This window comes from Mixophyes fleayi, chromosome 5, assembly GCF_038048845.1.
Source record: "Mixophyes fleayi isolate aMixFle1 chromosome 5, aMixFle1.hap1, whole genome shotgun sequence".
Taxonomy (NCBI): Eukaryota; Metazoa; Chordata; class Amphibia; order Anura; family Limnodynastidae; genus Mixophyes; species Mixophyes fleayi.
This window is the reverse complement of record NC_134406.1, coordinates 171,868,835-171,881,718: the sequence shown is the minus strand read 5'-3', so window position 1 is coordinate 171,881,718 and position 12,884 is coordinate 171,868,835. Positions and strand designations below refer to the sequence as shown.

The following is a 12,884-nucleotide window of genomic DNA, read 5'->3' as shown; positions in this document are numbered from 1 at the left end:
ACTGTGATACTCTACATTCAGCCTACTGCACAAAACGCACAGCTGACCATCTTCCTTTTGTACTTTTTTTTTTTGTTAAATAGCAGCTTAGTGCAAGAAGCCCAGTATTTCTGAAAGAGCCCCCTCCCTGAGATTAACTTTTCTCATGATGTACTAGCAATTAGTAATAATTACTTGGGAATAAAATTGATTTGAACCAATGAAGTCTGGATACAACTTATCAACTGCCTCACATTGCACTAAATGACAGATGGTTGAGTTTAATTGATTACATTCTTCCCTATCAGGGCTACAATGCATATGGTAATGGTTGACAATGCTCTCTAAAGTCACTGTGTGAGAGTGCTTTAATTAACACTAAAAACCCTGCTCTGTTAAAAATGTTCATTAATTACTTGTTATCTAAACATGATAATTCATGGACCCATTTTAGGATATCATAATTGGTTCCATTTTGTAACGAAAAAAGGTATACAATGTTTGACTGAGAGGTTACAAAACCACTAGAAATATTTTTTTTTGCATATTGAGGAGGATGGTAAACTGCAGTTATACTTTATTGTCAGTACAACTTTTATGAACTCAAAAGTTGCTCATCGCACTCTGTCATATTTCAGTGACTTTTGAGTGGCACAGTGGTTAACTTTGCTGCCTCCCAGTCCAGTACTGGTGCCATGGGTTAGATTCCAACCAGAATGGGTACGGTTCTTATGTGCTCCTTCTGCTCATATGGGTTTCCTGCTCTGTTTCTCTCCCATAATCTAAAAACATACTGGTAGCTTAATTAACCCTACTCAGAGGCGCACCTAGGGGGGTTTCTGGGTCTGTACTATATAGCAGCCGCGGCGTTGTCAAAGAAGCGTCCGTGCTACAGCACCGCCGTGAAAGCTTCTTTGACAGCGCCGCGGCTGCTGTATAGTGCAGTGCTGCTGCTGCGCATGCAGCTCCGTTTCATTTTTTGTTTTTTTTTGGATGGAGGGGAAACCCCCCCTTAAAAATCCTCTGTGCGCCCCTGCCTAGTGTATGTGTGGTAGAACATACAGACTGTAAGCTCTAATGGGTTAATAAATAAAGTCCTCCCCACATCCCAATTCACCGATCTGAATCAATGAGCTGTACTATTCTATTTCCATATAGTGGCAGGCTGCAGTCCACACATGCCGATATGGCAAAACACTCATTTAAATTGCTTTGAATATAAGACTAGATACCTCATATGTGGAGTTTAATGTAGTTTTCATTTGTACTTTTTTCCAGATAAATCATACACTGATTGTAAATTATCTGGTTTACACAACAACCAGTAATACGTATATATTAATATTCTGTTCTGTAAAAGGAAAATATATTAGGCACGTTACTGCAAGGGAAATAACTATACCTGAGAAATGATAGGAAACTTCTTGCAAGAGAAGTCGGTAAAGCCCAAGTCATTAAAGCCAGCTGGGATGGAGGGGTTGTTCTGTATAAAAGGCTTTCCTGACTGGTCTCTGGGCAGCAGCTTGTGGACTACAGCATTGTGGCGGAGCATACCCCGATGGGTGCGAAATGAAATGCAGCAAATGTCACACCTGGGAAGTGAAGAAAAACAAAAGTATAAATGTCAGATAATTCATCTGTACAAGATGGCTGCACGCAGGATGTAAATGGCGTGGCCTTTTTCTGTATTAACCTCATACTTGCCAACTCTCCCGGAATGTCTGGAAGACTCCCACAATTTGGGTGAGTCTTACGGACTCCCGAATCTGCCCGAATTTGGTCCAAAATGCAGCGATTCTCCGGGAATCGCGGCATTTGGCCCGACCCCCCGTTGTAAAATGACCGGGGGTGGGTCAAAATGACGCGATTTTTGTCGCCCTGCGCCCCTCCCCCGGCAGGCTCCCGGAAGCCAACTTCAGAAAGTTGGGATGTATGATTAACCTATTATCCCTCATTAAGAAAGGAAAAACACCACACTCAATTTGCTCTTGATTTAAAAAAAAAAAAAAAAAAAAAAAAATCACTATTGATTTGAACTCCCACTATAGGTTATGATTATAATTATAATTAACAAGTGTAGCTCAGATTAGCCCATTCCCAGCTTTCCTTAAGTTAAGGACACAAGTGGATGATAAACCTCAGTATATCTGACCAAATGATGAATGACACTGTAGAGTTGAATAGGAGCTTGCATGCCTAGAATGCTGAATTCATACATTCGGACATGATAGGGAAAGTATTATTTTCATCAGAATATTTCTGTCCTTCATTAAGCTAGGCCACACTAACCCATGCTTGTATCTTGCAGCATGCAGCCAGTCAGTCTACTAAACCACAACACTATTTTGGGAGCAAATTATTCAGGTCTAACTGAAAAGTTAACAAGTAGCCCTTTCCATACCATAGTAATATGCCAAACTGTACAAAACCTTGTTAGCAGTGCCAAAATACTTAAACTTATAATTTGTAGTATGGAATTGCCTAAAATGCCTACAATATTTGGAAAGTGTTTTTTTTAACTTTTAGCACCAATACACAGACTTGTTACAGTAATGTTAGGGACTTTAGACTGTAAGCTCCAATGGGGCAGGGACTGATGTGAATGAGTTCTCTGTACAGCGCTGCGGAATCAGTGGCGCTATATAAATAAATGGTGATGATGGTGATGATAATAATTATTCTTAACAAGAAATAAACACAAAATCAAATCTAGGTATGATATATGCACATCCAGGTCCAAATGGTATCATACTTATGACCTTTTAGAAAAATGTAATTGAATACAAAATGTATTTTGCATTTAAATTATTATCCTTTAATATGTAGATATAGCATTGTTCACACACAAAAAGCTGATTACTATACAGGAACCAATACAAATAGACAGAAACAAGTGGTATCTCAGACCATGAATAGAGGAGCTTACTGTTGTAAACACCCACAAAAATGTGACTTCAACATAGTAAGTTCTGAAAGCGGTAAACAAAATATCTCAAATGGATTGAGCCGGTACAAGGCAGTGTAGGAAACAGAAAGGCCTGGTACTTCTAGTTCTGCTCTAACTATTCTCTATCAACACGTGCCCCATCCCCCATGACCAAGGGCAGCATAATTGTTGGGAGTCCTCTTTCCCACAAGGGATGCCACAAAAGGAAAACAAATCCCTGCCATACCTAGAGGGTGGTAATAAAAACCTCTCAGGCCAGCACTCAACACCTGTTGATGTGTCTTCAGACTCCGAAGGCCAAACTGCAAACCAGCATGAAAATACATCCACCAGAAACATTTGGAGCTGTCATATGGTTAACTCCAAGCCAGCCATTCCCCACAAGTCTCCTGCACTTCGGCTTTAAGCTGTTCCTCAAGGACAAGGCAGGTCATTGCAAATCCACTCTTAGTGTCCTAGTGGCAGCCTTCAGCATCTTAGCAGAACACCATACACTCTGTTGTTACCCTCTAACAAATGTGATCAACATTTCAAGATAATAAAAAAGGAATAAGAAACACATACACTATAATTTTTCTACTACTCTTTGCATCCAGCTTCAAAATTATGTTTAAGAACGTAAATTGCCCAAAAATAAATTTAACACAAAGAAAACACACAAACATCTGCCACAAGTAGGTCACCAATGGTACTACATACAGCAGCTTTTCCCAATGGCAACTGGAAGCCAGAGTAGTAATAGCAATAATTTTCACCCGCAATAATGCATAAAAACAAAGAACAGATGAGGGAAAAGCTTGTAGATACGAGAGCGACAAATTGCTTTCCAGTTCCAGCATATACATGCACAATATAGGCATGAAATAGTGTAAACATTTAAACTGCCTTGTTTGTGATTTACAGATTACTAGAAAAAAATAAAATTGTGCATGTAGGAGTGGAAGTCACATTGGACATATTAATATTAGCTAGATGAAGCAAACACTCCCAGAAACAATGTGCAATCCATCAACCCATGTTCTTTTACTGCAGATGGTATAGTCTCAAACGATCAGAATATGATGTAAAAATGGGTAAAGGGGCAAAGAAAGGAATAAAAAAAGCACAGTACATCTTTAAGCCCTGTCCATTGTTATCTGGAGCTGATTATTTTTGCAGCGTCTGCCTTGATTTTGCCTTCCTAGGCTTGAATTGCATCTTCCGTACAAACATTGGCTAAAAGCCAGGGCACGTTACTGCTCAGCTTAGACAGGTGTCTACAACACAAATGATCTATATTGCTTTTCTGATGACAGGGTTCAAAATAGGGTGGGCACTGAGTTGATAGGGGTGTCCGCAAAACATTTATTTATCCCTATAGCACTGTAACATTCCTGTGTAGCAGCTTCCAGCGGGAGAGAAACATCTGTGTTCTGTTGTGGATTTACCAGACAATTAATGATCTAATTAGCTTTATAGTATAGACATACAATCCCCAGGCTCCACTGTTTAACACCCATTTAGCTCTTCTGTAGAGCAATGCTAATACCCTGAATGCCAAGGTGTTATTTCATCAATAATGTGTGCGTTGTTAGATACATAAGAAGTTGTCAAGGCATCCAGGGGCGAAGCTATAGAGGAAGTTTCTCTGGCAACATATGAATTAGCAAATCACAGAAGACTGGCTATTTAGTTCCAATCTCATTCGTGTATTCTACTTTTTCCCCCACAAGCTGAAATGGGAGACATCTCCCCTGTCTCCGTGAACTGACATCAAACAGCTGCACTGGGTTCAGCAGCTAGAAGGCAGAAGTAATACTCTCACACAACTGACACTGCTGGCTCTCTAACTTTCCAGCGGAGCCTGAAAATGCAGAACACATGGCTCTAAACAGCCGTCCTTATGAGCAAGTATCCCTGCGGTATTCTGCATGCAGTCCCCTACCAAACAAACAACGGCACCTCCTGCATACCTTGATCAAACCAACACTAACCATTAGAATCCAATAGCCTTATTTGAAAGATACATACTGTTTCTTGAAAAACAGCAAGTGATATATTGTAAACCAAAGGATTCAATGATTTAGAGCAGGCTTGTCCAACCTGCGGCCCTCCAGATGTTGTGAAACTACAAGTCCCAGCATGCCCTTCCAGCTATCAACTGGTTGTCTACCAGCAAAGCATGCTGGGGCTTGTAGTTTCACAACACCTGGAGGGCCGCAGGTTGGACAGGCCTGATTTAGAGCCTCTATTGAGTTACATATTTTTCAACACAGACACTTGTCCCCTATATGCTGGTCATTCTTAATAAATGCATTTATTATAGCACATGAATGTGAAAGAGCTGAGCCTTTGCTTTTTGTACCGAATGGTCTCATCAAAATTTGTGATAGATGCCTGGAACAATAGTTTGGAAAGAGGTGGTGTAACTTCACGTGAAAGCCTCTTCTGTCATCTTCCAGTATAAAAATACACATGCACGCACACTCAAGCAAACATGCGCACACATACCTCCCTCTACTCCCAAGTCTGAAACCATATCATTAGGGCTCCCTATTTTAAGGCTGCTAGTTGGGCAGGTTGCCACACACATTCCAGACACAGTGTTGCTGTTTCGGTCTGACCCATCTGCAGGGATCTTACAAGGCTCCAACACAAGCCACAGATCGTAAGCACGCATACTATACACAGGACAAGTTCTGAACTAGGATACAAAACTAAGACTACGTGGGAATTAATTCCAAACAGTAAACACAATGAAGTGATGATCATACATTGGTATAAAAGTTATTTATCTAGTTCTCAGTTACTCAGCATGGTAAAATACAAACTATATTACGTGACATTAAAACATCATGCAGTAATGCTCACTGTGTGCCTGGCAGGCAGAAGAAACTAAGATGAGTGACTTATACGGCTCATCATTTACATTTACAGTGCTTACATTAACAGAAACAGGATAATTCTGGGAGTGGAGAATAAACTGGCAGCCAATCATAGCACAGTACATGAAAAAAACGAAATATTACAACAAGACAAGTTATGTCTGAAAGACAGTAAGCAACCAGTATACCTGGTGGCGATTGTAGAACAAATTATTTACTTGTAATCACACCAAGCACTTTGAGGCTACAGATAGTATAGAGTTCATATGTAGGTTACAACTTTCTGCACTGGTTCATAGTGACCGCAATAAAGTGACCGCTTTGTTTACCCATAACATGTTTTATAAAGGGTAATTATATCCAGTTAGGCAGGGGCAGCAGTCTGGAGAATACGGTTTTTATGGGCTTCAACCTAGGAAATTGCAGACTTCCACTGTTCAGCAAATCTGCGGGGCATTTTCAAAAAACACCTGGGGGTATAAATATTAAATACTGAATATATTCAATAACATTTGTACACATAGTGACGGACTGAATGTACATGTGAAAAGTAAAACCCTTCCAGAAAGTACATATCCCATATTAAGGGGCACATTCAATTCTCTGCGGTTTCTGCCGCGGAAAAACTATTACCGGTATTACGGTAATAGTAAGCCGGATTTCAGCTCGCAGCTCCCTGAGCCACGAGCTGAAATCCAGCGAGGAAAGTACCATAATACCGGTATTTACGTGCACTATTACCGTAACGATGGTAATAGTGCGCATGGCGCGTTAATTTTGGCTATAACGCCAACAATTGAATATGCCCCTAAGTGTATGACTACACGGCTAATATTATTGTCATGAAAGGAGCAGTATGTAGCTGAACATGGGTCCATTGACCGTTCTCTTACTTTAGAGAGGCTTCCGGGTGGGTCTCCATGTGTGTATCCAGACTAGACTTGCATGTAAATTCTTTAAAGCACAAGGGACAGGGAAGGACCTCTTCAATCTTATTCAATGGTTCAACTTGTTGCATTTCTTCAGCGACCTTTAAAAAAGCAACAAATGATGGACGACAATATAGCGAGACATTACCGCTTACCTGCTTTCTCTACATAAGTGTCATATCAGAATGTTTGAACGGTTTTGTTATTTTTAAAAGATACAATATGCTGTAGATCATCCCTTAACCTGCCTACACACAGAGCTGGAGCCTTAGCGCTGAGATCTGTGTACAACTGGCTGTGACCAAAAATAAATGGATCACCTCTAGTGCATGATTTAAAATAAAAAAAAATTTTTTTACCTTTTTTGGTGGAGGCGCCTCTTCTTTCTCAGCTTCTTCTTCGAGACTGATTTTTCTTTTAGATGTAAGCCGCCTTCTCTTTTGTGGTGATGGGGGACTTGTAGTTACTGGAGCATTTGGGTCCTTCTCATGAATCTTCATATGTCTAAAACACATGCAAAATCAATTAAATAGTTAAAAAATGCCAACTTTCACTTTGTTTGCATTTTAGACAGCAAACAACGCTGACAATAAAAACATATTTCAGTGTGGGGTTTTGTACTGAACAAAAATGCTGTTAATCAAGAGTAGCAACATTGCAGACCAGCGGTGTCTTTCTCCTCAGTAAAGTAAAATGGCACGGTCTATGATGCTTACTTAGAAACCATTTGTAATAAGGCTACCACTAACAACTTTGCATCAGCTTTAGAAAAAAACCAAAAAACACACAATGTGAAAGGCATATGTACAACAGCCAGAGGTTTACAATTCTCAGATCAATGAAGAAGTTTCTAGTTTGATCCGAAAAAAGTTTTAAATGATACCTTTAATTTTTATAAAGTTTTTTTCAAGACCAAATACAAAAATAATTTCAGTGTGCCATACTAGAAGAACCTGCATGTCTTTAGTTACAGAAGAAGCTGAATAAGAACAATAACTGGTCTCTTATGGGGGAAGGGTGGGGGGGGATTAAATGGTTAAATCAAAGCCTAATTTCAGCCCCAAAAATGAAAACCCGAACAAGTTTCCAGAGATTAAAGTAAGAAAAGGAAGTCTGCAGGCAGTGTGCCTGGTGAACAGAAAGCAGACATTTCAAGTCAGATATCTTCCAAGCAAGTCTCCTTATTTGGCATTGCTCTAGTTTCCAGCTCTGTGCTCGCCAAATCCCAGGCGTCCTACACATGACACCGTTATGGGGATGAAGGCAACTGGGCCAAGATGCTGAGGGTAAGAAAGCAGCCATACTGTATTGGTCAGTGCCTTGTAACCATAGGAGGCACATGTGTCTGTGATGCAGATTCACACAATTGTATCACACAAAGCTGCCACAGCTCTGTTGAGAGACATATGAATTTCTGGACTAAAGAACAGTTAAGATGGTAGATTAGGTTTACTTGGGAACTGAAGGCAAATATTAAAAACCTTAACAGCTTTATGATGAACCTGAAAATCTAAGATTTTTTTGCTTTATTTGATCACCATTGTTCATAAGGGAATATGATTCTAAATGTATTTGCAGAAGTCAATGTTGCCCAATAAAGGAAAAGCAATTTGCAACAACAATTTGTTGAGGAGTAAGAAATTAAGCAACAGATGGCACGACATTGAAATGCTACATATAGAATCTGGCTGTCCAAAGGTTCTGGATAAATACTTAGGTGACATTAGGAATAGAGGACTCCCAGCACTCTCAGTACTCCTACAAGCGTATGAAGGTGAAAAAAAATGGGCACTTAATTCCAATTAATATTTTTCTCTTTGAAGTAGTCGCAAGCGGCGACTTCATTAGGAATTTTGGTTGCTTTATACAAAATTGGCTTAACATTGCTACAAATATGTGCTCAAATTGAATAGTTGTTGCTATTAAAATCTGATGGGACTGATGTAATTCTGATCAGACGACAGCCTTGGCCATCTACAAATGAACTAAATTTTGCCAACTTCATCTTTTACATGTGTCGCAAATTAAAAAGAGATCCAGTTATTAAATGGATCACAGTATGGTGTGGACAACTTGACACCTTAATCAATTGAACATTTCATAAAAATCATATGACATGACATTTATTGAAACTAAATACAGATATATAATTTAAATAGATTGTGGTGCACTTTAAAAAACTATGATAGGATAGAAAACGATAGGGTTTAGGTAAACAGCATAAATTTGTAAAGGAAGTGAACAGGTTTGGATAAGTCATCTTCTTTTTCTGTCTTACTCATACTCTGGTACATCGCACTTTGTACAGTTAGACTGAAACAATCCCTTAGCTATTTGTTTTTTAATTGTCAATTCTCCTGCCGGCTACTTGTGTTGTCTAGAAGAGTTTACAAATTCATCAGGAAAGAACTGAAATGACAATAAACACTTTCTTTGTGCCCAAGAGATCTTTAACAGATGCATGTACTAAAGAATGGTTTCTCACAACAGCTGCTGTCCTTGATATTAGCAGCAGGTAACTTTAAGCGGTTAAATTTAACTTTGTCCAGACAGAGAGCAAAAAACACCTTTGTATCAGTTTAGCAGTCTAAAAACTGCATGCAGCAGAGGGATATTTAGTCTTCTTTTACAAAGACCCATTGCAAATTATATTTTGGTGGAGGAAGGATGGTGGTAGAGAGTTTTCTGTAGGAGTGCTATGAAAATAAGGCTCCGAATGGACTAAAAACAGCGAGTTCAGTCATGCTCCTCCCTTGGGCAAATGCAGGATTGCAAAACACTGTAATGAGTGAAGTGATCCACCTCAGACAGGCTCTGGTGTCATGCATCTAAAGGATTTCACTCAGGCAGCAGAAATGGTACACTGCAGTTTGTGAGGTGAGGCAGACAAATAAATAACACAGCTGAATCAGCCACCTACTCACTGCAAACAATTCTGAAGAAATCTGTGCAAAGTGTACTAAGTCCCCCAAACAACCTATCCCCTTTAGCTCAGCACACAAAATATCAAACCTGAGTGGTGCTCACACTAATTTGGTTCAAGAGCAGGACAACCAGATCACTCGTCAGTTTGAAAACACAAGTGGAAGACCAAACTGGACAACTATGGTCATTCAGGGGTGTTGTCTACAATAAAGTAAATTTTCTGCTTCCAGGTTGACCAATGACCCACATACATCAATGGCTGACCATATATTCTATTCTGTATGACAAAAATCGGATCATTTTGCTGGCCACACACAGTAACAATGGGTCAATTTGGTGGAAAATTTGATGACAAACAAATTAACTTGTGTACAAATCTCAACACTTGAGGACTACATAGTCAGACACAATCATGTCTGCTGGCATTAGTAGTGGAAGAATTCCATAACGACAAATAAAAGCACTTAGTATTCAGAAGCCCATACACCACAAGGTAAAAAGAAATCATAGCCAATCACCATGGTGCAAAGGATGATAGAGACTAAGGAACAGTGACCAGGAAATCAAAGAATATAGATGTATGTCTTCATAGGTAGCGTTATGTGTGTATATTACTGGGTATCACACCAGGTATCATCCCTCCAATGCAATGATGCTCATCTTAACCCATCAATGGGAAAGGACAAAACAAAAAATAACTTCAGTTGAGACAGAGGGAGTGAAATAGGACACTGCTTTGTTTGCTAGTCCTAGCCTGTTCAGTAAAACAGGTCAGACAAGTTTTCACTCACTTTTTTTCCTGTTTGTTGTGTGAGCTGAGGTGAAGTCCCAGGCAGTACCTTACAATTGTGAAGAGATGCATGACATCCTGGATGATGAGAACATTACTGTTGATCCCAGCTAAGCCTCAGGTTCACTTTCTATTTTGTTAACACCTCTGTTACTGGTTGGTGCTCTACATGTCTGTACAATAAGGATTTTATTTTGTTCTTTACATTATTTTTACACTTTATTAGTGCTTTCAGTGTATTTTTTGGTGAATGTTTTCTCTCTGACACAGTAAGTATGTTTTCTCTCTGCCTCTATAACAGCCATACATACTCTTATTATAAATGTGTAGAAAGTCTTGTCATAGGTAAGAACTTGTGTTGAGGAAATCAGACTTCCCAGTTGTATCCATAAAAAGATAACATATTGTTTCATACATGGAATATTTCAGGCAGATGGTTGCAGGTGATGATTTTACATAAATGGAAATTGCATTTGTAATACATGTCCCCAAACCTGCTGGACCAGTGGGACTCGTCCTTCGTACTTTAGGGCTATATGTGGAGGATGAGCCCCACTCGTCCTTAGCACTGATGGGGTAATGTTATTACTACAAAATGGAGACCTTCATGCAGACAGCAGCAGTGATACGTAAAGTCCAGTATTCATTATGAGGTGTCATAGATAAAAGCTGAGCATTCGTATTACTTATATACAGATGGCCATACATTGGTCAATACTGCCCACTTCACTAGGAAGTGGGCAGAATTCTGCCAGATCCGGGAGATTGACACTCTCCCTGGAGTCAGTGAGACTCTTGCAAATTGCGGGAGTCTCCCGGACATTCCCGGGAGAGTTGGCAAATATAATTAACTGGCGTTGTGATCATTTAAGGAGAGACAAATCAAAGGGACAAATGTTTATGGTCTTGCTGAATCTAATTGATAGAATGAGACAATAGTAACTTCACAGGAAAAAAAAGGTTTATCAACGAACTCATAGCTGGTATGTGTCCATGTGTGAAGAGAAACACCATAGTTACATTCCTGAGTTTATACCACCACTCCCTGAACCAGTGCATATCTCTAGACAAGTAATAAGACTGTGTGTAAACCACCATCTTCGACATATCTAAGATTAAGAGAACCTATGTCCATGTTCAATAACACAGTAATAAGCATGTAAGTAACATGTTTTATATATAATGAAGAACATCATTGATTTACATATTGGAGATCCCAGTTCAAATCTGTGTCAAGTTATTAGATTGGACAAGACAGTCAATTAGCACCAGTTATAGGGTTAAACATAACAAATGTATAATTTGGTGCCCTATTAGACTTTGTCCCTCTTTTCTTGCTAAACCCATAACCTTCCCTTGATCTGGTCTAAATTTTTCACTTGTAGGCCACTAATTCCCTTTAATTCAGAACGGCATCAACAGTTTTACTGAAAAGTGAAACATCAAAACTGGGTAGGACATCCCTAAACCCGATTGTGTGAAAAATCAGACAGCTGGCAAAATAATTTTCAACAGAAAAGAGTTGCCACAGACATTGCTTGTATTTTAGGGGATAAAAAAAAAATCCTTTTTTTTTTTGTCCAGCTCACATTAATTTAGAATGGAAACATTTCACAGTGACCGACAAAAAATTCAAACAGAAGAAAACATAAAAATTGGGTGTTGCGGGATGAATGATTGTTCTCTAATTTTGAAAACTGTGGGTACAGGCCAATTTTATCATCTATATATCAACTTAGATTACACAACAGTCATAACCACTGACTTGCCCTTTTCAATGCTAAATGTGCAAACAGTCAGTTACTGCATAAGTTACATGAGAAATGCATTACAATTTTGTAGGATATTCTGAAGGTTACTATAATAAGGATTAAACTGAATTTTCATTTTTTACTATTTGGTTGGACTCAATCTTCTTTCTCCACCCACACTGCTCTCCCCTTTTGTTTCAGTGCAGCTAGGCAATTGTACTGCAAAAGATTATGTTCTCTTTGGCACCTAGACAAAAGAAATGCTGGCACACCTTTCTGATTCTTGCTCATTTTACAAAGCTATGCAACGAACATAAAGCAATCAAATGATACATGCACCTTGGCCAGCGCAGAGGGGTATATATCCTAAAACAGCACTGGGAGACGTAAAGATAAAAAAAAAAAAAAGTTACACATCTCAAGCATTCCCAGTCAGTTATTCCATCACTATCCATCTCACTCACCTGTGCATATTCCCATTGGTAGTGAACGACTGCCCACACATTGAGCATTTGTAAGGCCGCTCTCCAGAGTGGACAAGCATGTGACGGTCAAGAGAGCTGGCGGAGCTCAGAGATTTCCCACAGATGCTACAACTATGGTCTGTCCCTCCAGTGTCAGTGTTGTGCTGCAAGAGTCAACCAATACAATTATTATTCTTTTAATACATGAAATGTAATTTGTGACCTTGTTTGACTT

At 39.3% G+C, this 12,884-nt stretch overlaps 1 protein-coding gene across 4 annotated transcripts in view; it reads right to left on the bottom strand.

The window, feature by feature from the left end:
- The window catches only part of RREB1 (ras responsive element binding protein 1), a 66,299-nt gene that overhangs the window by 12,113 nt on the left and 41,302 nt on the right, over window positions 1-12,884 (bottom strand). For all 4 annotated transcript variants that reach the window (XM_075213023.1, XM_075213026.1, XM_075213024.1 and 1 more), the window contains 4 exons: window positions 12,650-12,813; window positions 7,079-7,223; window positions 6,684-6,820; window positions 1,382-1,571 (listed from right to left, as the gene is read on the bottom strand). In XM_075213023.1, the coding sequence (XP_075069124.1) occupies window positions 1,382-1,571; window positions 6,684-6,820; window positions 7,079-7,223; window positions 12,650-12,813 (636 nt within the window). The remainder of the gene's footprint in view (window positions 1-1,381; window positions 1,572-6,683; window positions 6,821-7,078; window positions 7,224-12,649; window positions 12,814-12,884) is intronic.